Here is a 27842-nt window from a genome sequence, read left to right on the forward strand (position 1 = left end):
TCCTACTCTCAACATTATTTGTGTACTTTATGGACCTAGATCGTAAACTTGGTGATTTATGTTCTAGAGTTGGACTTTTATGTACTTGAGACAAGTTACGTTGGTGGGCATAATCATTATGAGCAAGTTTATCATTCATGAGTGGTTCGTCGACTAAGTCAAAAGTCCATTTTACCCATGCAATTATATTTTTCACCTTAAGGATTACTGCTTTTCTAATAAACAATTTGCTTATGATTCCATCATAAACTAAGTCTCTCTTAGACTAGAAGGTGGGGCTCCATTGTTCAAGTCCCAAAATTAATACTCGAGGAAATTACTCATCTAGTTATCCCCTATATGGAAATGACTTAATTCTACCTCGTAGGATTATGTCCCGCTCACTATTTGGTCTAGAGTTATTGAATTGGCTACAAATTTTATTCTCACTCATGCAAAACAAAGGACAAACTCTCACAAGCAAAAGTTCATAACTTACTAAAGGATTAAATAACTTTTTTTCCTATGGAGTCCAAATTTCTTGACTTTTATCGAGAGTCTTAAGGATTAAATTTGTCTGGAAGAGAAAAATACTTAAAAAAAAGGTTTCAAAAACTCAACAAAAATACAAAAGAAAAAGGTTGGGATGGCCGAGTTGGTTTAAGGCGCCAGATTAAGGTTCTGGTCCGAAAGGGCGTGGGTACTTCTAATATAACATTATCCACTTGGAGCATAAACGATATGAGCTGCATTTTTGTTTAAAAAAATTAATAACACAAACTTTAAAGCAAAAGGCAAGTTTCAAAGACAACAAAAGCAAAGTTAGATAAATATACAAAATTAAGAGTCCCGAAGAACAGAAGAAATAGATATCAATTATCATCAACTAGATACCCAAGCTAAAGAAATGGGTACTATCTCTTTTGAAAATTGAAGAACTTAATACAAATGGCAAATGAAAAAGCAAAGAAAACTCCAAACCCAATAATAACAGCAGCAACAACTCCAAGAAAATCATGCCTAAACCCAAAGAATTCTCTTATAAACTCCTCAACTGTCTCCCCTGTATCCATCTTCTCCTCCACATCTCCAAACTGTGAACCAATTAACCCATACAACGTCCATGACAAAGGACAAGTCCAATAAAACCATCTCCACCACACCGGAATCCTCTGCAATACACAATTTATAGACGTCATTTCGACCATAACTCGATAACCATTCCTTTATCAACTCTTCTTCGAAGAAAATACTTACAGTTCTAGGAATGATAAAGCCACAAAAGAGGTTCCACATCCCGTAAAATGCAGTCGAAATAATCATACCGATGTGGTAACTCGGCGTTGCAGCGATCGTCATCATGCCGTAGTAGGTGAAGTAGAGGAAAGTGAAGAACATGAAGAAGAAAAACCAAAGAACTTTGGTAAAACTCCATTCATATCCCATCATTGCATATACTATGATGCAATACATCAAAGATTGTGAGAAAATGTATGGCAGCTCAATTGTAACCTGAGCTAAGGCATATGGCAAGCCCGAATAGATTCCCGCTGCTCGTTCTCTATAGTATACTGTTCGCTCGATTGAAACGACAGGCTGTATGCCTCCAGCGTTTTGTATACCGAGGAAGAGCGATGCCGTATACATAGCACCGATTGAGTTAAACATATCGATGTATGTCGTTCTGGGATTGATCTCGAGTTAGTCCTTTATAATGATGGTAGAAAAAATGAAGCAAATTTTGAACATGTTGTATGTTACCTCTTGGAGCCAAGGTTCCAAAACATTGTCCCGAGTATCAACGATGCGCCGAGCGTGAACAGAAATTTGGTTGCAATGTACGACGGATTACGCCAATACGACAAATGTTGCTTCCATAAGCAAGCTAAGTATTGTTTGGAAAAAGGCTGAGAGTATTTGGTTTGAAAATGGATATCATTAGAAGCAGGGGGAGGCTCACTCAGTTCTTTGATTATTTCCTTGTTTCTCCTAAAAACATGAAAACATGAGATGATCCAAGTGTTTTTTTGACTAAAACTATGTTTATAATATTGTTACCAACCTATAAAGCTCAGATTTTTTGAATAGTTCTGCAAAATCGACCCCCGAAACCATTTCTTGTGTCGAGGAGGTCACTTCTAACATCCACGTTGCTGGATTTTGACCCTCGTTTATCTTACTCGTTCCCTCGATCCCCTAAACCGACACGAAAACTTTATACATATTGTAACTGATATATACCAATGGATTGTTTCGTAGGAACGTCTTTTTACCTCGAAATACTTGATCAAATGGAAAGAACGATGTCCAAGAGGTCCAACATATATCGTCTCACCTCGCTTCAACAGCAATAGCTGCAGCCTCATATAAATTGGTCAGCTCAAATCAGATAAGGTTTTAGCAAAGTTTAAGGTTTTACCTCATCAAAAGCTTCAAATATATCGATGCTCGGTTGATGGATTGTACACACAACTGTTCGTCCTGTATCGACCGTGTTTCTTACTGCCCGCATTACGATTGCAGCAGCTCTTGCATCTAGTCCTGAAGTTGGTTCATCAAGAAAAATTATGGATGGGTTCGCCACCAGCTCTACGGCTATTGTCAACCGTTTGCGCTGCTCGGTCGAGAGACCGTTTACTCCAGGCAACCCAACTATTGCTTGCCTTAATGTGTCAAGTTCAACCAGCTCCAAGATTTCTTCCACAAACATCTACAATAGATTAGAACAACTAAGCATACTCATTCGTTCAATGATGTCTGTAAAAAGCTCAAAATCCTAGAGGAATTCAGTTAATATAGCAACCTTTCTTGCTTCTTTGCTGATATCAGAGCCGAGACGTAGCCATGCCGAGTAGAGTAGAGACTCGAAAACAGTAACATGAGGAGAATGGATATCATTTTGTTCACAATAACCCGAAATTCGAGTAAACGTTTCTTGCTTTTTCATGTAGCCAGAAACTTTGATGCTTCCCTCAATATATCCACCGGTTTTCCTCCCGGATAGCACGTCCAACAGAGTCGTTTTCCCCGCTCCGCTCACGCCCATCAAAGCAGTTAGTACACCAGGCTTAAAAGCACCACTCACACCTTTCAAAAGCACTAGTTTATCCTCCATGACACCCTGACTCTTCATTTCCTGCATGTTCATCTTCACAATTAGCTCTGAAGTAATCATAACTCGAAGCCTTAACGAGTAGTTTTACGATTAATCACCTCCGGCATATCAACCGAGTATACGATCTCATCGAAAGTGAGCACATACTGATTAAATGGAACAACTTTTTTCCTCTTATTACAAGTGGCCTTGTCAGTTGCTTCATTCCATGCTTGGGAGGCAACTCTCATGCTTTCACTTCCATTAGCTGTTTGTAAAAAACAATTGAGTGAGTGCCTTTTATGAAGAGAAGATTTCACTTCCATTAGCTGTTTGTAAAAAACAATTGAGTGAGTGCCTTTTATGAAGAGAAGATCACACTAAAGGAAAGGAACGGTGTAATGACACAAGCCTACCGCTAGCAGATATTGTCCTCTTTGGGTTTTCCCTTTCGGGCTTTCCTTCAAGGTTTTTAAAAAGCGTCTGCTAGGGAGAGGTTTCTACGCCCTTATAAAGGGTGTTTCGTTCTCCTCCCCAACCGACGTGGGATCTCACAATCCACCCCCCCCCCCTTCGGGGCCCAACGTCCTCACTAGCACTTGTTCCTTTCTCCAATCAATGTGAGACCCCCGTCAAATCCACCCCCCTTCGGGGCCCAGCGTCCTTACTGGCACACTGACTCATGTTTACCCCCTTCGAGGCTTAACCTCCTCGCTGGCATATTGTCCTCTTTGGGCTTTCCCTCAAGGTTTTTAAAATGTGTCTGCTAGGGAGAGGTTTCCAAACCCTTATAAAGGGTGTTTCGTTCTCCTCCCCAACTGACGTGGGATCTCACAAACTAAAATCATGTTTTCGAGCCATAAACCTGCAAGATTTTCACAAGATGGGGTGTTTCTGATCTCGAACTCCTCCTCGTTGCTCTCTGAGACTTGCGGTTTCGCAGCCCGAGGCATGATCAATGCTGCATAAGAAATGCGAAGCATAAACAATTTGTTCTTTTAAGTTCTAAATTGAAGCAAAGAATGACAAATGACTCACGGTTCAGATAAGTGAGGGCTAAGACATATAAAAAGTTGAATACAAGAATAAATCCAATCAGTGCAGCCACTCCAATCCAATACCAATCAGCATATGGGAAGAATCCATGAAGCTTCAAGATCAAAACCCCTAGAGTTTCCCCACTAAAAGGGACAACCTTGGCAAGAAAGTAAAGATTCTGACATAAACATTTGTAGATTCAGACAAAACGCGAACATTTTTAAGGTTGCTGAGTTTCTAGAAAGTACTTGATCCCAATTTTTTCCACGGAATTCGTTCACTGCCAATGCGTTCTGCCCGTACATCATCGGTGATATCCAGTAAGCCCATTTCCACCACTTTTTCATTGCATCTGTGGATATCAAAAGGAATTGTTACATATATTTTTACTGAAGAATGTCAAGCAAAAGTTAATACATGGCTATCAGTTATTGCATACGTCTTGAGAGAATAAAGCCATCGTTTCCATAGAGTATCAATAGAACAAATGAACCAAACGTGTTTGAAACTACCAAGCTTCGAGCAACGGCCGCAATCAATCGAAACAATGCAGAAGCCACTTGGTTAGCAAGAACAAGAGCAAGGTACTGTTTAAAAAACCTGCAAACAGTTATAATGGCATCAAACATGATCTGTGATGGAACATAGTGCAGCAAGGAGATGTTAAGAACTAATATCAACCTTTTAACACTTGGATCATAGCCAGTAACATAATAAGAGGTAAAAACCCAAAGTGCAACCTCTACGAAAGAGACAGCGATTTTAAGGATGGTAGCTGGAAGAGCATATGCCCATGCTGGGAAGAAAAGGAGGTCCCTTTGCTTGTAAAAAACAGGAAGCTTAGCAATTGTTAATGGAAGCTCGGACATCCCATTGAACATACAAACAACGAGTGCATTAAACAAAGCGCCCATGTAAATTTGTCCATCGTTTATCGAGTCGTGGGGCATCTCGGTTCGAAAGAAAAGCGACATCGAAATGACTGAGATTAGAAAAATCTAGTAGAAGAAAGATGAGGAGAAGTCAGATATCAGATAGATTTTGATAGGCCAAATAAAGACAGCTTCGTTTACCGACTTGCATGAGTTTGAAGATGTGCACGAACACGTTACGCTTCATCAGCAAGACTTCTCTATCGAAACAGGCCTTCCAAATTTGCTTATATCCAATGCCATACTTTTTTGTTACCAAAACAGCAGGGTGGCACTTGCTTTTCTCAAAGGGGACTGATAATTCCTCTCCTAGTTTCCTTCCAACATTGAAGGATTTGAATGCTTCTGCGAACTGTGCCACTGTGACATATGTGTAAGGCTTGTCCTTCTCTGCCCAATATTGCTGCTGATCTTTCCTTGAAGTCACCTGCACCAAATTCACTCACTCTTGAGCCATCTTTCCCATTTACAATGTAATAAAAGAACTCTACACTTTATAGGTACATACTTCTTGCAAATAGTCTGCCACTCCTTTCCTTTCAGGACATTTGAAGCCCATGAACTCAAAGAACTCAAGGACTTGCTGGCAGGGACCTTGGTACACTATTTGGCCTTCAGACAGGAGAATGATATCATCAAACAGTTCAAAAGTTTCTGGTGCGGGCTGGAGAAGGGAAATGATAGCAGTTCCATTGAGAATATGAACGTATTGCTTCATTGAGTTCACAACTTGAAAGGTTGTTGAACTGTCTAGGCCTGTAGATATGTCATCCATGAAGAGTACCTTTGTAGACCCACAAATTATCTCACCTGAAAACACGTAGGGAACTGAATCATTTCAAGCTCCTTGGTTAACTTTCTAGCTTCTTGTTTAGTGATTTTGATGGGTTACCTGTGGTGAGACGCTTCTTCTGTCCTCCTGAAATGCCTTTGATCATTTCATCTCCAACTCTGGTGTCTGCACAGAAGTCTAATCCTAGCACCTGTGTTGTTGGAGGAAGAAAGAAATTTGATTAAAGAGAGTCTATGTGAGATCTCACATCGGTCGAGGAGAATGAAGAATTCTTTATAAGGGTGTGGAAATCTCTCCCTAGTAGACGCGTTTTAAAAACCTTGAGGGGAAGCTCGAAAGGGAAAGCCCAAAGAGAACAATATCTGCTAGCGGTGGGTTTGGGCCGTCAAATGGTATCAAAGCTAGACACAAGGAGATGTGCTAGCGAAGAGGCTGGCCCGAAGGGGGGTGGACATGAGGTGGTGTGCCAGAAAGGACGTTGGGCCCCAAAGGGGGTGGACTGGGGGGTCCCACATCGATTGGAGAAGGGAACGAGTGTCAGTGAGGATGCTGGGCCCCGAAGGGGGTGGATTGTGAGATCCCACGTCAATCGAGGAGGAGAACGAAGTATTCTTTATAAGGGTGTGGAAACTCTCCCTAGTAGACGAGTTTTAAAAACCTTGAGGGAGAAGCCCGAAAGAGAAAGCCCAAAGAGGACAATATCTGCTAGTGGTGGGCTTGGGCCGTTACAAATGGTATCAGAGCCAGACACCAGGCGATGTACCAGCGAGGAGGCCGAGCCCCGAAGGGGGGTGGACACGAGGCAGTGTGCCAGCAAGGGTGCTGGGCCCCAAAGGGGGGTGGATTGGGAGGTTCCACATCCATTGGAGAAGGGAACGAGTGCCAGCGAGGATGCTGGGCCCCGAAGGGAGGTGGATTGTGAGATCCCACATCAATTGGGGAGGAGAACGAAACAAGGGTGTGAAAACCTCTCCTTAGTAGATGCGTTTTAAAAACCTTGAGAGGAAGCCCAAAAAAGACAATATCTGTTAGCGGTTATAAAATATATTTTTTACTTTCAGTAATATTTATGTTCGATAACAATACCTTCAGAACATAATCTGTGATCACGCTTCTCTTTTGGCCTTCTAGTGATGCTGCCTGCAACATTTACAAAAGAATTGTATGAAAAAATTTGTGCTTTTTCATCTCTGTGTGGCTAAGAAAGTTATTTAGAGGCCTCTAAGTCACACCTTCATGAACACATCAATATCTGGGTCAGGCAAAATGTTTGCTTCTTTCTCTCTTCTTGTCAACTCTGCCATTAACTCTGCAAAAACCTACACTTATTGGTCATATCTTTCGTTATTGTTAGTTGTCATAACTACAACACTTTTCTACAAAGCTTCTAAGGAACAAAATGGCAATTTCTCAGAGAAATCTTGCAGGGAGAGAGGGAGAGAGAGACCGTGACGAAACCCGACCCCTTGATATCTTGCAGAAAAGGCCAAGATTTCTCTTACAGTCATTTCGGGAATATGGACATCATTTTGGCTCACATAGGCAGAAGTTCTCTGCGGAACAAACTCATTAAAGCTGTAGCCATTATAAGTCACCTTCCCAGAGACCTATTAGAAGAAAAACTCAGTGGTTTCCCATATGAATTTAAGTCTAAGAATCTGATTTTTAAAACTTGAACTCAAACCTACCTTGAAATCAGAAGCAAGCCTCCCTGCTAGAGCCATCAAAAGCGTCGTTTTTCCCGAACCTGGAAGGCCTAAAAGCAGTGTCATCCTGCAAAATTTTACCCCCAAAAGGCTTTTAAGTTCATACCAAATAACAATCTGGAGAGCAGCCATTATTAGAAAGTCATCTCTTCTTACTTGCTTGGCTTAATGATTCCACTAACATCATGAAGAATTGTCAGCTGTTTCTTTTTACTCGACACTATGTGAAGATTTGCCAAAAAACCCTTCAAGGAAAAAGTTGCAGGTGATGTTTAGAAAAGATTTTGTTGTGGATGTTCTATACATATGATAAGCTGGTTGTTCTTACCTCCACTAAGTTGACAAAAAAGTTGAGGAGAGTAGGCAAAGCTCTGTCTCCAATATAAGCTTCAGCTTCAACTCTAAGATGCTCAAATCTTACTTCAATGGTGGGAATATCAATTCCAACTCTAAGTATTAGCCACCATAACAACCAATGATATCAGTTTTAGTTGAACATTAGCAGAAACTGCAACAAATGATATCAGTAGGAACTTTTCATTCATATTCGTACCGATCAAGGCGTTTCTTCAGCTTCAGTAGGAGTCTTTCATTGTCTAATTCAGTATCACTCATCAGGTTCTTCATCAATCTCTTCCTTTCTTGAAGGCCAAGTTTTTCAACTTCAACTTCATTGGCCTCACCACGAGATGATGTCAAGAAACCTTTTCTTAAGCGTTTGTAAGTGGGAAGTCTCTGCAGTGCTGCCCATTTCAGTGCTTTTTCATCATCTTCCCCATGTGTTGATCTTGAGAATGCCTCCATGACTCTCCTTCCACTATTTCATTGATGGATTAAAGCTGAAGATAACTCAAAAACTATAAAACGGGCAAAAAGAAACAGGAAAAGGTGTAGCAGATTCAATACAGGCTATTCATTTTCCTTCAGCACTTTTTTACTATATCATAAATTTTCACCATTGGAATTAATGTTCTTTAATGCAAACTAAAAAGGGAAACCTAAATATATAGCTTCCTTATATGTATATGTATATGTATATGTATATGTCCTTACTTGGACTTCTCTATTGTTGCATCAAACTGCAATAAATTATTTAGTTTGGCTACCACATTTTGACTAACCTTTTCCCAATTGTTGGATGCTTGTTATTTTTACATCTTTCTATTACCATACATGTAAGATTCCACGTCGGTTTGGGAGGAGAACGAAGCATTTTTTATATGGGTGTGGAAACCTCTCCCTAGCAAACGTGTTTTAAAAAACTTGAGGTCAGAGCCAGACATTGGGCGATGTGTCATTGAGGTTGAGCCTCGAAGGGAGGTGGACACGAGGCGGTGTGCCAGCAAGGACGCTGAGCCTCGAAGGGGGTGGATTAAGGGGTCCCACATCGATTGGAGAAGGGAACGAGTGTCGGCGAGGACATTGGGCCTCGAAGGGGAGTGGATTGTGAGATCTCACATCGATTGGGGATAAGTCTGTGGAAACCTCTCCCTAGCAGACGCATTTTAAAAACTTTGAGGGGAAGCCTGAAAGAGAAAGCCCAAAGAGGGCAATATCTGCTAGCGGTGGGCTTGGGCCGTTACAATCAACTATCGACTATAAAACACAATCAATTATAATGTAAAACACAATGAATAATTTATCAGTAAAACCTGCTAAAAAAAACGGGTCTCTCCATAATTTTTCAACGGCGCAATAGGTATACATTTTGTTTCATCTAAAAGGTCTCATAGCAATAAAGATATTCCGTCATTCATAAAGACATGAACATAGTATCTACTCGACATTAATTTACCTAGGCACATAGATGCACTTAATCTTTGCCTAACTGAATGCTAATTATGGTGGAGATTAAAAGAAGTGTCTGAGTTGTCTTACACCATTTCATAATTTGATATTGTGGAAGTTGAAGAGGTGTTTGAGCAATGGTCATAAACAGCTCAAGCCCACCATTAGCAGATATTGTCCGTTTTGGTCCGTTACATATTGCCGTCAGCCTCACGGTTTTTAACCGCGTCTGTTAGGTAGAGGTTCACACTCTTATAAGAAATGCTTTATTCTCCTCTCCCATTGACATGGGATCTCACAATCCACCCTTCGTAGGGTCCCAATGTCCTCACTGGCACATCGCTCTACGTCTAGCTCTGATAACATTTGTAACAACTCAAGTCCACTATTAGCAGATATTGTTTGCTTTGGCCCATTATGGATCGCCGTCAGTCTCACAGTTTTAAAACACGTCTATTAGGAAGAGGTTTCCACACCCTTATAAGCAATGTTTCATTCTCCTCTCCAGCCGACATGGGATCTCACACATACAGGAGCTGTTGGGGGAGAAGAGATGGATGGCAAGCCAATGGGGTGACTACAACTAATGATATGGCAGACAAATAGATATCTAACATTCAAAAAACTTAATTTGATGAGATTATTGCTTAGAAAGTTAATATCTTAATGGGTTTTGATAGATCTACATTAAGCCCTTCTATGAGTAAGAGTAGGAAAGAAAGGTCCAGTAGAGTTTTATGGGCATTTAAGGGTGTTCAACTTTTATGGACATTAATATTCACTATTCATAGATCAACTAGCCAATATCCAAATAAATGAACACCAAACAAAGCCAGTTGAAGGTCTCTGTTTGGCTCGTTTTAATTTGATACCAACCAAGTTAAATGCACATTAAAATAAGGGCCATCCTTAGCCCATACCATAAAGAATCATATTGGCTCAAGGTTCATGACCCAAATGCCTTTAATTCAAGCCTTTCAAAATATAAAGCCAGAAACTATGTATCTAAGTGTCCTCGTCCACCTAACTACAGACTCAACAGGGTATAATAAAAGGACTAATATTCGAATTTCGTAACAGCCTAAGCCCACTGTTAGTAGATATTGTCCGCTTTGACCCGTTACGTATCATCGTCAGCCTCACGATTTTAAAACACGTCTACTAGGGAGAGGTTTCCTTACAAGGGTAAGGAATGTGATCTCACAAATTCACATCCCAACGTCTTATGTTTTAAAGATATTGGGGTGTGATAGGAACAACGAACCTCCACAATACTCAAAATCAAAAGTGGACAATATGAAACACTTGCAAAACACACTTAGAAAATACTTTAATCACAATACTTTTCAACTTCCTAAATAAAATGTACATTTGATGGTTATTTAAAGAAACAAAAGCACAAACAATTCGTTTCCAAGAAATACTCCACGATTAATAACTTCTCAATGCATGACTTTTGACTCATAATCACAAAGCATAAGTCATTACTTCATTGCTTTGATTAAAAATATTTATAACTTTTGATGCATCAGAACAACTTTGATGTCAATATGCTTCGTAAATTATTAGGTGTCGTTCAACATGTTCATGTTTGGTATTACCTTTTTCAGCAGAAGCAAGGTCACCTTCATAATGACTTGGAAGGCGACCTTTGATACATTTTGGAAGCTCTTGGAAGAAGCCTAACCCGCCCGACGATGAGAGCCCGACTGAGTTTCTCATAGTTCAATTGCTGCTGAACGTAGACGATGACGGCAAGGATGAACGCAATCAAAGGAATGGCAATATCCCCAAATGTAGAGTAGAAATCCATGCTTGGATTCACAAAGTCATAGATGTGTGGGAGAAGTCTGGCCAATGTGATTCCAATGAAATAGAACTTCCTAAGAGGTTTGCTATCAATTTGCCATAACAAGTTGCCAATGACTTGAGGAAGTAAGTACAAATCTTGAACAAGTCCTACATACTCTTGTAGGTCTTTTTCCCATCCCTGCACCATGTGGGAACCTGAAGTTCTGCTAGGAATCATGGAACTCTTTACTCGGATTTCGGCTGTCCTTGAAGTATGAACAATGGGAACAGCAACGTACCCGACGAGATGTATCAAGAAGGTTGCAATAAGCACCGACTTATCACTCGGGACACGATGCAGTTCAAGAGGAGCTTGTCGCAGTAACTTGATCCTAGATTTCGAAACCTTCTGGCAAAGCCTCAAAGTCAATAGAAGTGAGATCACAACTTGAAGCTTTACAATGAACCAAAGGTTATTTCCGAGATCATACGACTCGTTGTAAGATATGGAACCTCGTTGAATGAAGTGAGCTTCAGCACGAGTGACCAGTGGAAGAGTATAACCAAGGGACTGAACTCCCAAAGTAACAAGAGATATGTATGGAACAGACTCCCTCTTATCATTCATATAAAATATTTGGCTCAAGATGCAAGCATTAGCCACGGAAAGTGTCAATATCTGGAGTATAACCTCGACGATCTTACGAGAAAGAATATACTGTCGCTGCCTCCTATACATGATCGGCATCGTTTCGAGTTTTATTGGGCTGAAATAGAAAGGGTCATCTTCTGTCCGTTGGCTAGAAATGGAAATCACTGCAGATGGATTGATAAACCATGGAGCTGTAGTAAAAGGATAAGACACAATCACTTCAATGAGACAATCCAAGCCATCTTCAAGATCCATGGTCTCGTGTAAAACTCTCCAGGACGGGGACGAACGAATGTCTCTACAGCCAATTAGATACATTTTTCTAACGAGCGGATCGAAAATGCCCTCCACGGAAAGTGCAGAAAAGTTGCTACTTGTCTGTTCAGAGAGTGCCAGTAGTGCAGACACATTAACAAGCAGCTTCTTTTCAGTGACTTCAGGCTTAACATGATATGAAGCTTCCGTGTCCGAGTTAGCTCCGTTTAACCTTGACAAGTCCCATACGAAAAACGAACCAACAGAGATAATTTCCATTTGAACATGAAATCCGGAAGCTTGAGAACCAAGTGCAGGGACATTAAGGGTGAGATCTTCTAAGAGAAGAGACTCACTGAGCTCATATGTTTCTTTGTCTTCCCATTTGAGATAATGCAGCAATGACTTCTTCACGACGGTTCGAAAGCCGAAAGGCTCATATTTCTCAAGCACAGCACGAGCTGAAGCAATTTTTGTATAGCTATAAGATGGTTGGGAGTTCCTAAACTGACTCCACAGCTCTGTAGGTCTTAATAACTTTTCAAATGACAAAGGGGAGTATAATGGCTTATCATCGACGCTTGAAATCGAACCGACAAGAATCCTTCGTTGTTCGAGTGTAAACAAGATAGGTATATACAGGCAGATCCTCGAGTCACATGAAATCTTCTCAGCATCAACAAGTCCAACACAACCAACCATACAAAGCTGCCCACTTGAAGAGTTCCAAATTCCCTCAGAGACCATAGTCATATTATTAAGTGCAGATCTTCTCCAAGCAGCGTGGCGATTCTCCGACAGCACAACAGCCCGAAAGACAGCCGAAACACTAACAGAAAAGCCATTTTTGTTTGAACCAAGCGTCTTACACTTCACATCTTGCATATAAAGTCCCACATCGTTAAAACTTTCATCTGTACTATTGATCACTGATATAAACGGACCAAGTTTCCTACAAAACTCATCTGTAGAGTTGCATCTCCAATTTGGGAGGATTGTGAAAGCTTGATCCCTCGTTATTTCTTGTAAAACCTCACAAAAATAAGAACCTCTATACATACTAATGTTTTTCTTTATTAACTTATCATTGTAAGAGTATGAACCACATGCTTTGTCCACAACTTTCTCAGATGCAAAATCCTAGTTCATATCTCCAAGTTGAGACAAAATGTGAATGTCGTCGAAGTACTTATCGTTCGACTTCGTGTTTAAACTTCTCATTTCCCCTTGGATTACCCGACTTGTCAGCGAATTCTTCATCGGATAGCGCAAAACAAATAGAATTTTATCATCTTGGAGAAGTGGCAGCTGGTGACGATTCACATTCAAATCTTTCGCCCAACGCCATGGATCACCCGATTCCTGATCACGGGCAGGTAACGTTCCACGACCCAACAAACACAGCACTCTTTCCCCACCATTCTTGTCGGATTCAGTATAGATTCCTTGAAAGGAAAGGGTCAGCTCAGAACGGCCAGGCCAAAACTGAAAGTTAGGATGTTGAGAGGAACAGTATTCAAAAGAAGTATCCGTAGTAATGCCCATTGACACTAACCCACTTAAACTAACAGCCCTTTTAGTTTGATGAACAAGATCAATGTCAGTGACCCAAAACGAAATCAATTTCAAAGGGATAAAATTAGGGTTACTACAGAACCTGTTTACAGAAAACACACGACACCCATTCTTAAAAGGCAATAAAGGATACTTTCCCCCATCTTGCCACCAATCCCCATTCACAAATTGAAGCTGTTCCTTCATTCTAGTAAACCTTAAAGTATCCGAGCTTAATTCAGCTGCAGAAGACAGAACAGATTTGCAATGTTTCTCCACCTCATCATGTCTTTCATGATTACAAGCTGGGGTCTCTTTAACCCCCAAGTCTAGCGAGAGAGCCAACCCAGAAAGAAAGAAAAACAGAGTGGCAAGATTTTTCATGGCATTAAACGCTAGTTTTCCAGTGTTCATCAGTTATAGAAAAGAAAAGCTTGATGATTCTTTACCAGATTCTCAGCTAGAAGCTCGCAAATGTTGCACCCATCAAGAAGATTGAGCTGAAGGAACATTAACCTCAGAGTCTGTGGTGATGCCCTGTCTGTGTCTACAAAGGAATGCTTAATGTTCTGTACTGAAAAATATGAAAAATCATGGAGCAAGCAATGATCAAGTGTGTAGGAAGAGAAAAGAGATGGGGTTGACTAAAATTTGGATGGTGGCGTTGAAGTCTACTCCCAATTTTCTAGTCGCTCTGACTGGGGTTGTTGTTCTTAACTACTGTGCTCTCCTTACAGAACGTGCAGTGCAAGAAAAGACTTCAAAATTTTTAAAAATTATAAATTTATTCCTTCAATTATAACTTTTTTTTGTTATTTACCGTACATAAAATTAAAATTTTCTAATTTAAATTAATATCCCACGTATTCAATTAATTTTAAAATTATTTAAATTTATCAAAGTTTAAAATTTTATTAAATATTTTTAAAAGCTCTAAAAAAGAAAAAAAAAACTCAAAATTTAGAGAATAAATTGATAATTTAGCGTAAATTTTAAGTTATGGATGAATTATAAGTTACCTGAAAAAGATCTTTAAACATTAAAAAAATATTTGGATAAATTTTTAAATTTTTAATTTTGTATCTAATAAATCTCTAAACATCTTTTAAAAAAAATTTAATTTTTAATTTATTGTGTCTAATATATCTACCATCGTATTCAATTTTTTCAAAACTATTCGATTAGATTATATATTATGTAATAATAACTTTTAATTTTTTTTTTGTAGTGGATGAATTTAGACCTTTTTTTAAGTTTATTGGACTAAATACATACAAACACAAAAGTATTTTTAGATTTTTTTTTTTAATATAAAGTTATTATTATTTTGGGTGATGTATTTGGGGTAATCTCGGTATTTTTGCTAATATAGGGACAGTTGACCTTTTTGATCGCCGGTTGACGCGCCGTCCGACCGGTAGTGTTTTTGTTTGAATAATTTTGAATAACATGAGTTCAACCCATTTAAAATAACATATTCAACATATACTTTGAATTTCTTTTTATTCTATCTCCCATGTCTCCCATTTTTAGTCTATGTAATTACAATAAATCTTAAAATCTTAAAATTAGTCTCTACTGTTCGTTTGAAGTATGAGTGATTATCGATCCGTCATAATTGATTTTGGACTCAAACGGACGTCCATCACCAAGTTGGTTTTTTTTTGTTTGGTTAATTTGATTAGCTATTAGTCGAGCGAAACAAATATCATCATCATAGATGTAGAAGATTTGTCCATATTTTAAATATCATCCTATGATCCTAACGAAAATATTATTCTAATTTTTAAAAAATAAAAAATGATTGATTTTATGAAGTTTGTTAAATATAAAGTATTTTTATTAGGTAATTTGACGAGTATTGACATGAATGCTTCAATGTGCTAATGTAGAAGGGTTACCTTAACAAAGTTCCATGGCAGCACCACGCATAGTCATTTCAGCCATCAGAGTGAAACTGAATTGGTTTCCTCAAGTTCGGCATGGCACGTAAGTCGAGTACACTTTCCGAGCAATCAGGAAGTGCTCATTCGCTGTTCGAACGTCGTTGCCATGGACGATGAAGATTATATAGGAATCCCCAAAGTACTCTCATCATCCTAAACAGAGAAGAATATAGTACCCGACGACGCTTTTATCGTCGTTTTCAAATACACGTGTCGCTGCAAGTTCTCCAAGCTCAACGTTTCTGTGAATTCTGCAAGCATTTAGCAAGGCTCCCCATATGGCTGCATCTGGCTTAATTGGCATGTCTTTGTATGAAATCATAAGCATCGTCCAGCCAACCAACACGGCTGAGTAGATCAACCACACAAGCATAATGCTTCAGATAAGGAGTTCGATTAAACTTGGTTTTCATTACATTGAAATACTCCAAACCTTCCAATACCATACCTGACCTGCTGCAAGCACATAATAGTGAAATAAAGGTAATCTCGTCTGGATTTTGTTCTGATTCAAGCATCTTTTCGAATAGCTCAATAGCAAGCATGTCATGTCCCTACTCGGGGTAACCTGTAAGGAGTATATTCCACGCCGTCGCGTCTTTCTTTTGAGTGTTAAATTGGTTTAGTGTAGGGACCTGCCTTCTACATCTTACATACATGTGCATGAATCTCTTTTCCACACATTAGAGCTCCTATTCTAGCACATGTTGATAGGGCGATAATCAGAGTTACAGAATTTGGTTTTGTTGATTCCTTCATCTGATAGAAGAAAAACAGTGCCTCGAAACTTCTATTGTTAATCCGTAGCCCAAGGATGAGTGTGTTAGATGAACATGACTCTCCACAATGGTATGATATTGTCCACTTTGAGCATAAGATCTCATTGCTTTGCTTTGGGTTTCCTCAAAAGGCCTCACCCCAATGGAGATAGTATTCCTTGATTATAAACTCACGATCATTCCCTAAATTAGTCGATGTGGGACTTTCATCATCCAATAGAGTAAAGTCTAAGATACGACATCTTTTCCCGAGATATTGTGAAATACTTCTAAGGCCTTGTCGACACGTTTACACTTGGAGCACATATCAATGAGAGAGCTTGAGACTATGACATGTGATATGAGGCCAGTCTTAATGGCAATCTCATGTAGCCTAATACCCAAATCCAAATGGCCTAAACAAGCACAAGCAGATAATACATCAACTAAAGTAATCTCATCTCGCAAAACATCCTCTAACTCCATTATTTTATAAGTTACCACAGCCTTATAAGGCAGCTTGTGATTGTCATAGCTTGCTATCATCGTCGTCCACGATACGACGTCTTTCAACTCCATTCGGGAAAAGACTTTCTCTGCTTCCTCCAAATGCCCAAGACCTGTATACATATGAATCAAAGAATTATTCACCCAAACTCCGACCTAACTACATATCCATGAATTTCTCTCCCTAACTTCTCATCGCCAAGAAGCTCACACGCAGATGCTACACTAGTCATAGTCATCAAATCCGGGTCAACCGAAAGCTCACGCATCATGAAAAACAACCTCAATCCTTCCAATACCTCGCCATTTTCGAAGTACCCCGAAATCATCGCATTCCACGAAATACGATCTCTCTTCGGCATTTTATCAAACAGTTTCCTTGCATTACTAAAGTAGCCACATTTCATGTACATAGAGATTAAAGCATTACTCACATCCACATCCGACTCAAATCCAAATCCAATGACATGCGCATGAATCGCTTTACCTCTAGCTATATCAGAAACGCAACCACAAGTTCTCAAAACAGAGGGAAAAGTATATACATCAGGCCTAATTTCAGCCCACAACATTTCTATGGTACAAATTCAAAGCCTCATCGAAACACCCCGCTTTAGCATACCCACCCACTAACACATTCCAAGAAAACACATCCCTCTCAGACATTTTATCAAACACATACCAGGCATCACTTAAATTACCAAACCTGACGAACATACTCAACAAAACATTACCAAGCCGAATGCCCAATCGAGATTTCAAACTCGAAACAAGCTCGTAAACTCGATACCCTTCACCGGACGCCCTTCTCCATTCGCAAAGCCTCAACAAAGCAATGTAAGCTTTCTCTTCCACTTCAATCCGGAGCTCTAGCATCGATTCCAAGCGTTTCATCGCTTGTTCTAGGTTCCCCTGAAGGCATAGCTTTATCAATTCAAAGTTCTTGGTTTGATTAATGGTCGAACTACCGCGGCGCAAAGTAAAGATAGTTTATTTTCAAAGTAGATAATACCATCTTATTCATTTGGAGTCGTGATTCCTAACCAATTATGTAATAAATATATTTATATTAAATATTTTGTAATTATTTTGAACGAGCTTGATTTTAACGGATATATAGGTTTCCTGCTCATTTGAAGTCAGAGTTCTCAAAAAAAAAAAAAAAAAACCAAATTTGAGGATTTTGGACCCATTTTTTAATTTAGATTTTGAGAATGTATTAATAATACAACAATTTATTTAAATAAAGTGCAATTAATTATTGGTATTATATAAAAGTAAGTAATTTTCTATAAATAAAATAATAATAATAATAATAATGCATAAAAACATAAAGACAAAGTTAGATATACCAACCAACATTGTAAATAAAACATTTTCAAGACACAGATTTCCTCCATGTCTTAGTGGGCGTCCTACGTTTGACCAACTTTGTTTTAATATCCACCGGCGTCTGCCTCCCGAACCCGGCGTCCTCCTCCTCCTCCACAACTTCGCCGTCGTCCACCCTCTCGGACTCAACGCCATTCTTAAACCCAAACTTCCTCCACTTGAAAAAGCCTCTCTTCTTTTCCGAGAGCCTCTCCATTTGGGCCTGCATGATATTGCACTGGTTCTGCAGCCTCACCACCGTCTCTTTCAGCTTCTTAATCTCCATTTGTTGGGCAGTTATTTCTCTCTTGGATTGGCACCTGGCGGGCAGGTGGTCGAGGACTGCGGAGGGACTCCTGCCCCCGATTGAGCCGCTCCAGTCGAGGTGGCGGTAGTTGAGCTTGGTTTGCTCGGAGAACAGGACTTGGATTACGGCGCGGACGGGGAGGCGGTCGTTTTGGGCGGCGTGGAGTGATGCTTCTGTGGACAGCTTTCGGCTGTCCATTAGTCTGCATAAACTCTTTCTTTCTTGCTTCGATATAGTCGGATGTGCCTATAAATAAATAATTCATAATTCATAATAATCATTTAGCCTTAAAAATAATTTACCAAGTAAAAAAATTATTACAGGCGTAACATAAATTACTTTTGACGGCTCAACTGTAACGATCCTACTTTTTCAACCGTGTCGCGTCGTGATCTTGACACACTCACGATAAGCTTTGAGAGGAGTCAAGCCCCATACATATTTTTCGCCCCGGCTTTGTGGCTTTATCAGAACTTAGGCGAGGTTTGTCTTTGCCTACCGAACATCGCTGGTGCAGAATTCAAGTTTGTTCGACCACACATGTCGCTCATCTCATCAAGACATCTCAAACATCCATCCATCTAGGTTTTATCGAGGCATTGCCCTCCCATGCCCATGTCATGTCATGTCATTTACGAATACCGTACCAAATAGCGGGTGTATATATCAACCTCCGACACAAGTTAGGGCGCAATACCAACACACCCATGTCGCCCTTGTACTCTCCTTGGAAAACCCATTTCAAATGAAGTCGCTCGAGACACTCGTATCAGCACGCTCGCCCATGTTGTGACACGTATGTGCCACAGAGTAACTCACTTAGACTACAAAGCCTTGGAATCTCGTCTACGGCTATGTTTAACTAACGAAAATTTTCTTTTCCCTCTTATTCTCCATTTAAACGGGAATTCTTTATGCCCTTCTAGACGGATCTTGGTCGAGTTAAATGAACATGAAACAAAAAGAAAACAACAAATTAACTTTTTGCCTCTCTCTCTCTTCTGCCCACAATATACAGTAATAACTAATGAGACAAACTGCTTTTCATGGGAGAATCTTTTCCTTTTTCCTTTCTATTTTAAAACCAAATAATTTTTCATCCTTTTGTTTTTTATCTTTAAATTTATACTTCATTTGATTTTATTTATTTATTTATTTATAATTTTTATTTTTAAAAATTATTATTATTTAGTTCAATTAATGGCATAATCAAAACTAAAACAGGAAGAAGAAGCCTTACTTTCAGATACGTATCAATGGCTCGGTACAGTCCGTCGTCGGAGGCTCGGGCGTGGCTGGGAAGTACTCCGGCGAGCTCAACAAACTCCAGCAATCCCAAATTAGAATCCATCGCCGCTTCAGCAAGGTAACAATCCACCAATTTCGCCACCTTAACCAAGGCGGCGCCGCTCCTAACGCCGTCGTCCAAGCTAACAAACCTCTTCACAAGTCGAATCACAAGCTCCACATCCAAAACCGTCCCACACGTGTGACTAAACGACGGAATCATCACCTCCTTCAACGACGCTTGATCCAACTGCCACGTAATCCTCTTCTCCAACTCCGCCTTATACGGAGGCTCCACTCCCACCATATTCGCCGTCCGAAGAAGCCTCAGCAAAAAATTACACGGAATCAAATCCCTCTCCGGCGGCAAAACTCCGACCAATGTCTCGACGAAGAACTTCTTTTTCATCCACGAATTCGTCACATTCTGCGGCGATTCGTTGAAATTCGTCAAATCAATTCCCTTTTGTTGATCTAGGGCTTCGTCGGAGAGATCCGGAAGCCATTTGGAAGCGTAATGCGTTATGACAGAGCCGATTAAATCGGTTCGAACGCCTTTGGCCTTGATTCCGGCGAGGGTTTTGACGAAGTAATCGACGTCGAGAATGGCGGAATCGTCAAACCAGTAGCATTGGTCGGGGGAAACTTTGCCGGAATCCTGCGGCGGAGATTGGTGCTTCATTTTGTGGGAATTGGAGAGAAGAATGGTGAAAACAGAGTAGAGCAGAGCAGGTGATAAGAGGAGAAAAAGAAGACAAAGGTTATTAATGCAAAATATGCGCATCCAATTTGACAGTTCATGCCCTCCAAATTTATACCCTCCAGTTTATATGTAGCCAAATGTTTTTATTATTACCTGTACCACTATTTGAAAAGGACTGCCAATGGGTTTAATTTTTTGTTTTTTGTTTTTTTATTTTTATTTCTCTAATTTAATCTCTAAATTAGATACTTTAAAGCTCATATATTAAACGGATTTTCTTTAGGTGAAATGAGAATAGGACTGTTCCTATGACTTAATAACCTAACCAACACAAACTATTCAACCCAAGTCATACTGGGTTAGATTCTTTTTTCTATTGGTTGGGTTGAATTTTTGAAAAATGGAAAATCTTAATTGACATTTTTTTTTTGCCCGATCAACTCAATTAACTCGAAAATAGGATTACAATCGAATTCAACCCATATGTAGATGTTAGATATTTGAATTTTATAACAAATGACTCAACAAAAAAAAAAATTAGAAGGATTGGGTTGAGCTACGCTCGGAAATCTATTTAAGACGAAATTATATGTCCTAAATGGACAAACATGTGATCCTGTGTGACGCAAGAATACTGAAACCAATCCAAGTGACGGAATCATGCGGTGACAGGCCAACGACTTGTATAATTTGCATAAATTATTCAATGAAGCGAATAATTTTCCAAGTGGGGAGGCTATGTAGGGTAATCAGAGGCGTTAATGTTATCGTGATGAAATCTAGGGATCAGGGGATTATGTAGGTATGATGCAGCGGATAAAATCTTGAGCATCGTACGGTGCAATGCAACACGTGAAAGCCAAGCAAATTGTAACGTCGGGATCAACCTCGGGTTTCGCTGTTACCGATTGGAGCTCAGAATGAGGTGGCAAGAATGGTTTTTTTCTTTTCTTTTTTTTTAATTATTAATTTTGTCAAAATAAATATTATTTTAATAATTCGCTAAATTACCTAAGCCCACTTCAACATGGGCCGTATTGAATCAGCTGAGCCCAATATCTTCCTAATGAAATGATTTTACGGGCCGGACAATCGCCTTGGTCGAGTAATGAGAAATGAGTTAGTCCCCAAAAATGTTCGTTCCTCTACCATTGGGACTAACAATTCACCTTGTGACCCATTCCTTCGATCAAAGCATTTTTCACACGTCGATCAATCTATCATAAGCCACTCTATCATGGTTTAATTTTTTTGTTTTCCGTAGTTAGCTTTTTTAGACCTTTCTAGAATGTTGAAGGGTGGAAAGGGTTCAAAAGACAATAATATATATATTATTACTTTTTTTTATTTTTTATTTATTTGTTTAAATTGACCACGATTAGATTTTGATTAATTTTCAGCCACTCTTTGTGGAAAGGACCATTATATGACTTTCCTTTTCAAGGATAGCATCATACAATTTCGTGTACTTAATATATATTTTTTTCTTTTTTATTAACAAATAATTCATTAAAAAATCTAGTTTAAAATTCAATAAATTATGATTAAAATTTTGAATAATTCTTAATAAAATCTTCTTCTTTGTCTAATCAACGTAGTGTTAGGTTATGAAACCTGATGCTTATTTATAACTTAGCCAACGGTTATACATAATAAATCTATATATATGGTAAATGACATATAAAATAACTTGTCATATAGTAAATAATTATGTACAGTAAAAAGTTATCGGTAGTAGATGGTTATATATAATAGAGGATTATATCTAATAGCGTATATAGTAAGTTCGAAAATGTACTCTCTATATTCTCAGTCCATACCTGAAGTATCAATACAAATCTTTTAGCGTTCTCCTTGCATTTTCTCTTTCCTATTATTTGTGCTCATCTAGATTAAGTGTGTGTTGTACGATCTAACACATAATTTAACTAATCGATAAATTATAAAAATGATAACTAGAAATAAATAAAATAGACATAAATTATAAATATTTTCGTTTATTAATTTAATTTTGAACAAAATAATGTAAAAGAATTAAAACCCCATCAACTTTTTGTCGAAAAATACAGTTTTCAAGATTTAACGGCTAAATGGAATTATCTTCGAATTCAAATATTTAATTTAATTTAATTAATGTCCAAACATTCAAACTTTTTTTTTTTAATAAAATGTTTTTAATATTAAATTTCATTACTTTTTATAAACTATGTTATGGGCTTAATTAGTTTATAATCTGATTAGAAAATTGTTAATAAATAAGCATAATTTAAAACAAATTAAAATTATAGTAAAAAAAATAAAAACTTTTTTTTAATAACTATTTTTCTTCTGGAAATTTTATATTTTAATTAAAATAATTGAGAGTGAAGTAAAAAATGTTAGAAAAATAAAAACTTGAGGGACCATTGTGCAAATTATGCAAACCTACAACGCCAACATACAACAACTTGCCTGCACATCCATCTTTTCCAAACCCTACCACCAATTTTTTATTATTTTACCTTCTAAATTGAATACATTACGTTAAAATTTACGGTTAGATAAAGTTTATTTAGGTACGAGCATGCTAATGAGTTGCATTACTTAATTATGATTCATTCTATTTTCGAGTTTATTTATTGAAATAACGACATCGAGCCTTATAGAAAATTGTGTGGGTGATTTTGATGGTCATAAATGATGTTCACTAAGATCATGTGGGATAGTCTCAATCTTTCTTAACAAATGTCGACTTTGACATGTTCCAAGTCGTTATATACTTTGTCAAGTCGTTTAAACTTAATCAATAAAATAAAAAGAATCAGAATGGTCGAATAGATTAGATGAGAAAGAGAATCATATTCTATTCCCGAACGAAGAATCACAATTGGGGATATTCTAACACGAGGTCCTACACAAAATCAACCGCTAGTATTTAAAGTAATCAGATGAAATGGAAAGTTGGTAGCTTTTGATAGACCCATTTATCTAACAACAATGACCATAGACAAACATGAATTAATTCAAACTTTGGAAAATATATATTTTTAATTACCCAATTAATTTATAATCCCCACCTTAATTATTATTATTATTATTGATTTTAGAAAAAACAAAGGGTTATTTAATTTAAATTAAGTCAATAATTGAGAAAACTCAATCCTTTTTGTCAGAAATTAGATCCTTATCTGTGAATCTTGCTTTGAAATTTTGTTCTCACCCACCCCAAGATATTGTTAACTATTCATTTTTTATTTCCATAGTCTTCTCTCCCTAATATTCTTTTTTATTTATTATTTAAATAACATCAAATTAAAACTATATAATAAAAATTAATATCTTTCCAAACTATATTAAAGAATCCAATGTTGAATGTAAATAATGTGTATTTTTACATTACCCAATTTAGAACCCATTTATTTATGTCACATAAATTATTATTTTCCTAACAGAAGTGCCATTTATTGGGCGTTATAATAAATTTAATTACATTATTAATAAACAAGGGCCCACTTTCCAATTTGTCAAAAAAAGGGGGGTATTTTAGCAAAATGGAAACTTTGTGCCAGGTATGCAACAGGGTGTGCTCTGGATTTATTACTTTTTTATTTAATCATTTAAACAGTTTTTTTTTTCACGATGCTTACGAAGAATCCCTAATTTTGAATATTATTTTTGTTGAAAAAAATTAATATTTTATTTATTAAATTCAGAGATTAAAATAGACGAAGGAAAATCAGAGAGTTGAAATTCAAAATTGAACATCATTCTGAAAACGGCCAGAAAGAAAAGGGAAAGCCTCTCTGATTTCAAAGCTCCATTAATCCATTGATCAACCCGTTTTAAGCCCTACCAATTGTTGTTCATCTATGGAGTTCTTATTGGCTTTCGCCCAATTTTTCTGGCTTCTTTAAGATTCTAATCTTTCCCTCCTTCTTTAAGTCGCCGCCGGGAATGGCCGATAAGTCGCTGCCTGCAGAGGGGTTCTTAATTTTGCCGCTGCCGGTTAGGGTTTCACTGTGTTCTCCGAATCCGACATAGGTTTTTGTTTTTTGTTGGGATTTGTCGGATCAATCGGAGGCGATTTTGGAGCATTTTAGGGTTGTTGGTTTCGTAATATTTTGAGGGGTTTCGTCAATTTTGATGGCGAAGGGCGGGTTTTTTGTTGATAAGTTTCGGAGATGTTTAAGGACGTTGTTCTTTATGGTGGCGATGTTGGCGTCACTACTCGTGTCGTCGTTGCCAGTTCTTGTAGCCATTGGAGACATGTTGGTGCCCTGTATTTTGATCTCCAGCTTTACTTGTGTTAGATGCTACGGCTTCAAACAACATTTGCGTCGATACGCTTTCAAAAGTTCTTTGACTGATATCCCTTTCGTTTCGATGATCAGATCTCTCATTATTATCTGTATGATCCCGATTTCCATCACATCTATCATTTTCCCCTCGATTCACATACTGGGTCGTTGTGAAATTAGATAAATTACGGATAATTATGCGTTAATTTGATTATGATCGTCTGGGTGTCAATCGTTTTTCCTTGTTTTTGATTGTAGGTGTTTATTCAATGTGTGATGGACCTGCTCTTTCAAATGGTCCTTACCTTGGAACCGTGACTTTGTGTTCCTTCATATCCATTCTTGTTCTTTCTATCAAGGTTTGTGTCTTTACAGTGAACTCCCAAATGGAGGCTGAAGCTTCATCTTCACCTTCTAGGCAGAGGCTTCACTTAAAGAAATCATGGGGGATGCCAGTTTTGTTTCTATCTTCAGTAGCCTTTGCCCTCGGCCATACGGTTGTGGCATACAGAACAAGCTGCAGAGCACGTAGAAAGCTTCTATTGCATCGTGTTGACCCAGAAGCTGTAAGTTTTTAAGTCTTTAACTACACAAAGAACAGGCATGTTCGTTCCTTATGAACAATCCCATTTGACTTGGCAGGTCCTTTCTTGCAAAAATGTGTTCTCTGGCTACCAGAAGATCCCTCGATCTCCGACTCCTTCTGGATCAAAAACACCAAAAAGTGACAGTGAAATCAAGTGGAAAGTTTCAGGTAATGCCCGGGATGAGAGCGAACTGCCGGTTAGATTACTTGCTGATATGGATAGTTTGTTCATAATATGTCAAGGGCTTACTATTCATTATAAGATCAGCTTGCCCGGGTCACCACCGCGGTCGTTATCCTCCGCTGCATTTCTTGAACCCAATTATAGTTGCATCTCGCCAAAGAAGGCAATGGGGAGGCTAGTAGTTGATATGCATCCATTTACTGTCTTATCAAAAAACCAACACAACATCCATAGGAGCTATAGCAATCAGTTTCACGGTTCATCTCTGTATGATCCACTATTGGATGGTTCTTCCACAACTTCTCCTATTCTTTGTGATGAGATTCCTGTGATTAGTCTAGATGATGTTGTAGAAGAGGAATTGAGCAAATGTTGCTTAGATGGAAACTTAGAGAGTAATGGGCAATTCGGTATCGTCTTGGTGCACGGTTTCGGGGGTGGAGTTTTCTCGTGGAGACATGTGATGGGGGTGCTTGCAAGGCAGACTGGTTGCAGAGTTGCAGCTTATGATCGGCCTGGTTGGGGATTAACTTCGAGGCTCCGTGCAGAAGACTGGGAAGAAAGACAATTGCCTAATCCCTACAAGCTTGATAGTCAGGTAACCAAAATCATACATTCTTCTTTTTTTGTTGTAGAGCTGTTGCGTTAGTGCTGATTGATTTGGTTCTCTGAATGTTTCTTTCTGGTAGAGCTGTAGAGCTACTGCTTGTGATTGTGCTAATGTTTCTTTGTGTAACTTAAATCAAATTTTGTGTGATCATTAGAGGCCACAATATTAGTTTAAATTTTATTTTAGTTCATAAACTGTCATACTCCATTAAAAGACTTGGAAATAATTAGCAAGAACACAATTCATTTGGAAATGCAACAGATTTGACTACTACCAGATACTTGTGCGTATGAACATTTATTGACAAGAGGTAAATGAAGAAAAGATGGTGCTCGTGTCGGGGTTGCACGGAGTAGAGTCGTTTTGAAGAATATGTGCTATTGGTTTGAATGGAATGGTATTAAATGGTTTTTTCAGGTGGAGTTACTGCTTGCATTTTGCTCAGAAATGGGGTTTTCTTCAGTGGTGCTAGTGGGTCACGACGACGGAGGACTGCTTGCTCTTAAGTCTGCACAAAGGCTTCAAGAATCACCAATAAACTCATTCAATGTAAGATTTCCTTGGTGGGGTTTTGATCAAATGATGTAAATTAACTGTTTGGGGGGTTATTGCTTAGTTCTTCTTGGCTTTTGTGAATGGGAACTGTGATATTATGGGCAGGTTTCCATCAAAGGGGTGGTATTGCTGAGTGTGAGCTTATCAAGAGAAGTGGTTCCTGGGTTTGCAAGAATTTTGCTAAGAACATCACTAGGGAAGAAGCACCTGGTTCGGCCTCTGCTACGAACGGAAATAACTCAAGTCGTGAACCGACGTGCTTGGTACGATGCTACCAAGCTAACAACCGAGGTCTTAAATCTCTATAAGGTAACGTCATTTTATTAAGATCACTTGGATCTTCATTTTGTCTTAAAAGGTAAAATCTGCAAGTTAGTTTTAGAAACTGCTAACATGTGTACCGTTCTGAATGGAAGCAGAAGGCGTTATGTGTGGAAGGGTGGGATGAAGCACTGCATGAGATAGCAAGATTATCATACGAGACATTACTTTCTCCTCAAAACGTCGAAGCTTTGGTGAAGTCTGTTGAAGAGATGCCCGTGCTGGTGGTTGGTGGTGTCGAGGATGCTCTCGTCTCCCTCAACTCTTCCCGAGTTATGGCTTCCAAACTCCCTAATTCAGTATGTCTTCTTCACTCTCATCCCTCTGTACTCGTACGTTTTTGTTCTTGTTTTCGTTTCAATGAACGACGAGATTGTATCATAACACAGAGACTGATAACGATATCTGGATGCGGACATCTACCGCACGAGGAATGCCCAAGCGCCTTACTTGCTGCAATCTCACCCTTCATCACCAGAATTCTTTTGCAGAGACCTCACTCCAGCACCACTCAATAGAAATACAAATACTCACCATTCCTTTTAGAGAGAATAGACAGCACCCTTTTTCCCATTTTCTTCTTCTTCTTCTTCTTCTTCTTCTTCCCTCGTTGAAATACTCACCCACAAGAACATTGGCTAAAAGGCCACTTCTTTGGGTGACAGTTTTTGAGAGCCGTTTCCAAATTGTTCTATTTAGTAACAACCCTGTAATTCCCCTTACTGAACCAAGGTGTTATTTCCCACCTAGTGTTGTGGAGATAACCTTATATTTGTAAATCTTTTTCGTTAGATTTTCAAGAGTTCGTCAAGAAAGACACTTATTCAAACTGGCTTAGTTTCATTTCC

The 27842-nt window shown here is 38.6% G+C and overlaps 4 protein-coding genes and 1 pseudogene across 6 annotated transcripts; 1 reads left to right on the forward strand and 4 right to left on the reverse strand.

Moving 5' to 3' along the window:
• Positions 1–837: 837 nt before the first annotated feature.
• LOC111460764 (pleiotropic drug resistance protein 1-like) lies at positions 838–11008 on the reverse strand. 3 transcript variants are annotated; one of them, XM_023104042.1, is made up of 24 exons: positions 10932–11008; positions 8096–8359; positions 7871–7991; positions 7699–7787; positions 7525–7609; positions 7284–7443; positions 7069–7145; positions 6923–6976; positions 5936–6026; positions 5552–5853; positions 5189–5470; positions 4793–5109; positions 4551–4711; positions 4360–4463; positions 4112–4268; positions 3939–4034; positions 3193–3341; positions 2783–3115; positions 2399–2689; positions 2253–2333; positions 2042–2175; positions 1741–1968; positions 1237–1663; positions 894–1151 (listed from the first exon to the last, which is right to left on the reverse strand). In XM_023104042.1, the coding sequence occupies exons 2-24, from the start codon at positions 8344–8346 to the stop codon at positions 894–896; spliced, it is 4248 nt and encodes a 1415-aa protein (XP_022959810.1). In that variant the 5' UTR covers positions 8347–8359; positions 10932–11008. The 3 variants fall into 3 exon arrangements, with proteins under 3 accessions (XP_022959811.1, XP_022959810.1, XP_022959812.1); XM_023104043.1 differs by lacking the exon at positions 10932–11008 and having other exon boundaries at positions 838–1151; positions 8096–8346; XM_023104044.1 differs by lacking the exons at positions 7525–7609; positions 7699–7787; positions 7871–7991; positions 8096–8359; positions 10932–11008 and having other exon boundaries at positions 7069–7155; positions 7284–7369.
• Positions 8303–13114, reverse strand: LOC111460765. Its single transcript, XM_023104046.1, has 2 exons — positions 10956–13114; positions 8303–8381 (listed from the first exon to the last, which is right to left on the reverse strand). The coding sequence occupies exon 1, from the start codon at positions 13085–13087 to the stop codon at positions 10958–10960; it is 2130 nt and encodes a 709-aa protein (XP_022959814.1). The 5' UTR covers positions 13088–13114; the 3' UTR covers positions 8303–8381; positions 10956–10957.
• A 2562-nt stretch (positions 13115–15676) lies between these two features.
• LOC111461166 lies at positions 15677–17693 on the reverse strand (annotated as a pseudogene).
• A 399-nt stretch (positions 17694–18092) lies between these two features.
• On the reverse strand, positions 18093–20592 carry LOC111460768 (coleoptile phototropism protein 1-like). The gene is made up of 2 exons (XM_023104050.1): positions 19712–20592; positions 18093–18717 (listed from the first exon to the last, which is right to left on the reverse strand). Exons 1-2 carry the CDS (start codon positions 20540–20542, stop codon positions 18172–18174), a joined length of 1377 nt encoding a protein of 458 aa, XP_022959818.1. The 5' UTR covers positions 20543–20592; the 3' UTR covers positions 18093–18171.
• A 3569-nt stretch (positions 20593–24161) lies between these two features.
• Positions 24162–27823, forward strand: LOC111460800. The gene is made up of 7 exons (XM_023104094.1): positions 24162–24848; positions 24997–25304; positions 25381–26106; positions 26536–26667; positions 26779–26982; positions 27093–27293; positions 27384–27823. The coding sequence occupies exons 1-7, from the start codon at positions 24584–24586 to the stop codon at positions 27510–27512; spliced, it is 1965 nt and encodes a 654-aa protein (XP_022959862.1). The 5' UTR covers positions 24162–24583; the 3' UTR covers positions 27513–27823.
• Positions 27824–27842: the final 19 nt, after the last annotated feature.

This window comes from Cucurbita moschata, unplaced genomic scaffold (assembly GCF_002738365.1).
Source record: "Cucurbita moschata cultivar Rifu unplaced genomic scaffold, Cmos_1.0 Cmo_Scf00024, whole genome shotgun sequence".
Taxonomy (NCBI): Eukaryota; Viridiplantae; Streptophyta; class Magnoliopsida; order Cucurbitales; family Cucurbitaceae; genus Cucurbita; species Cucurbita moschata.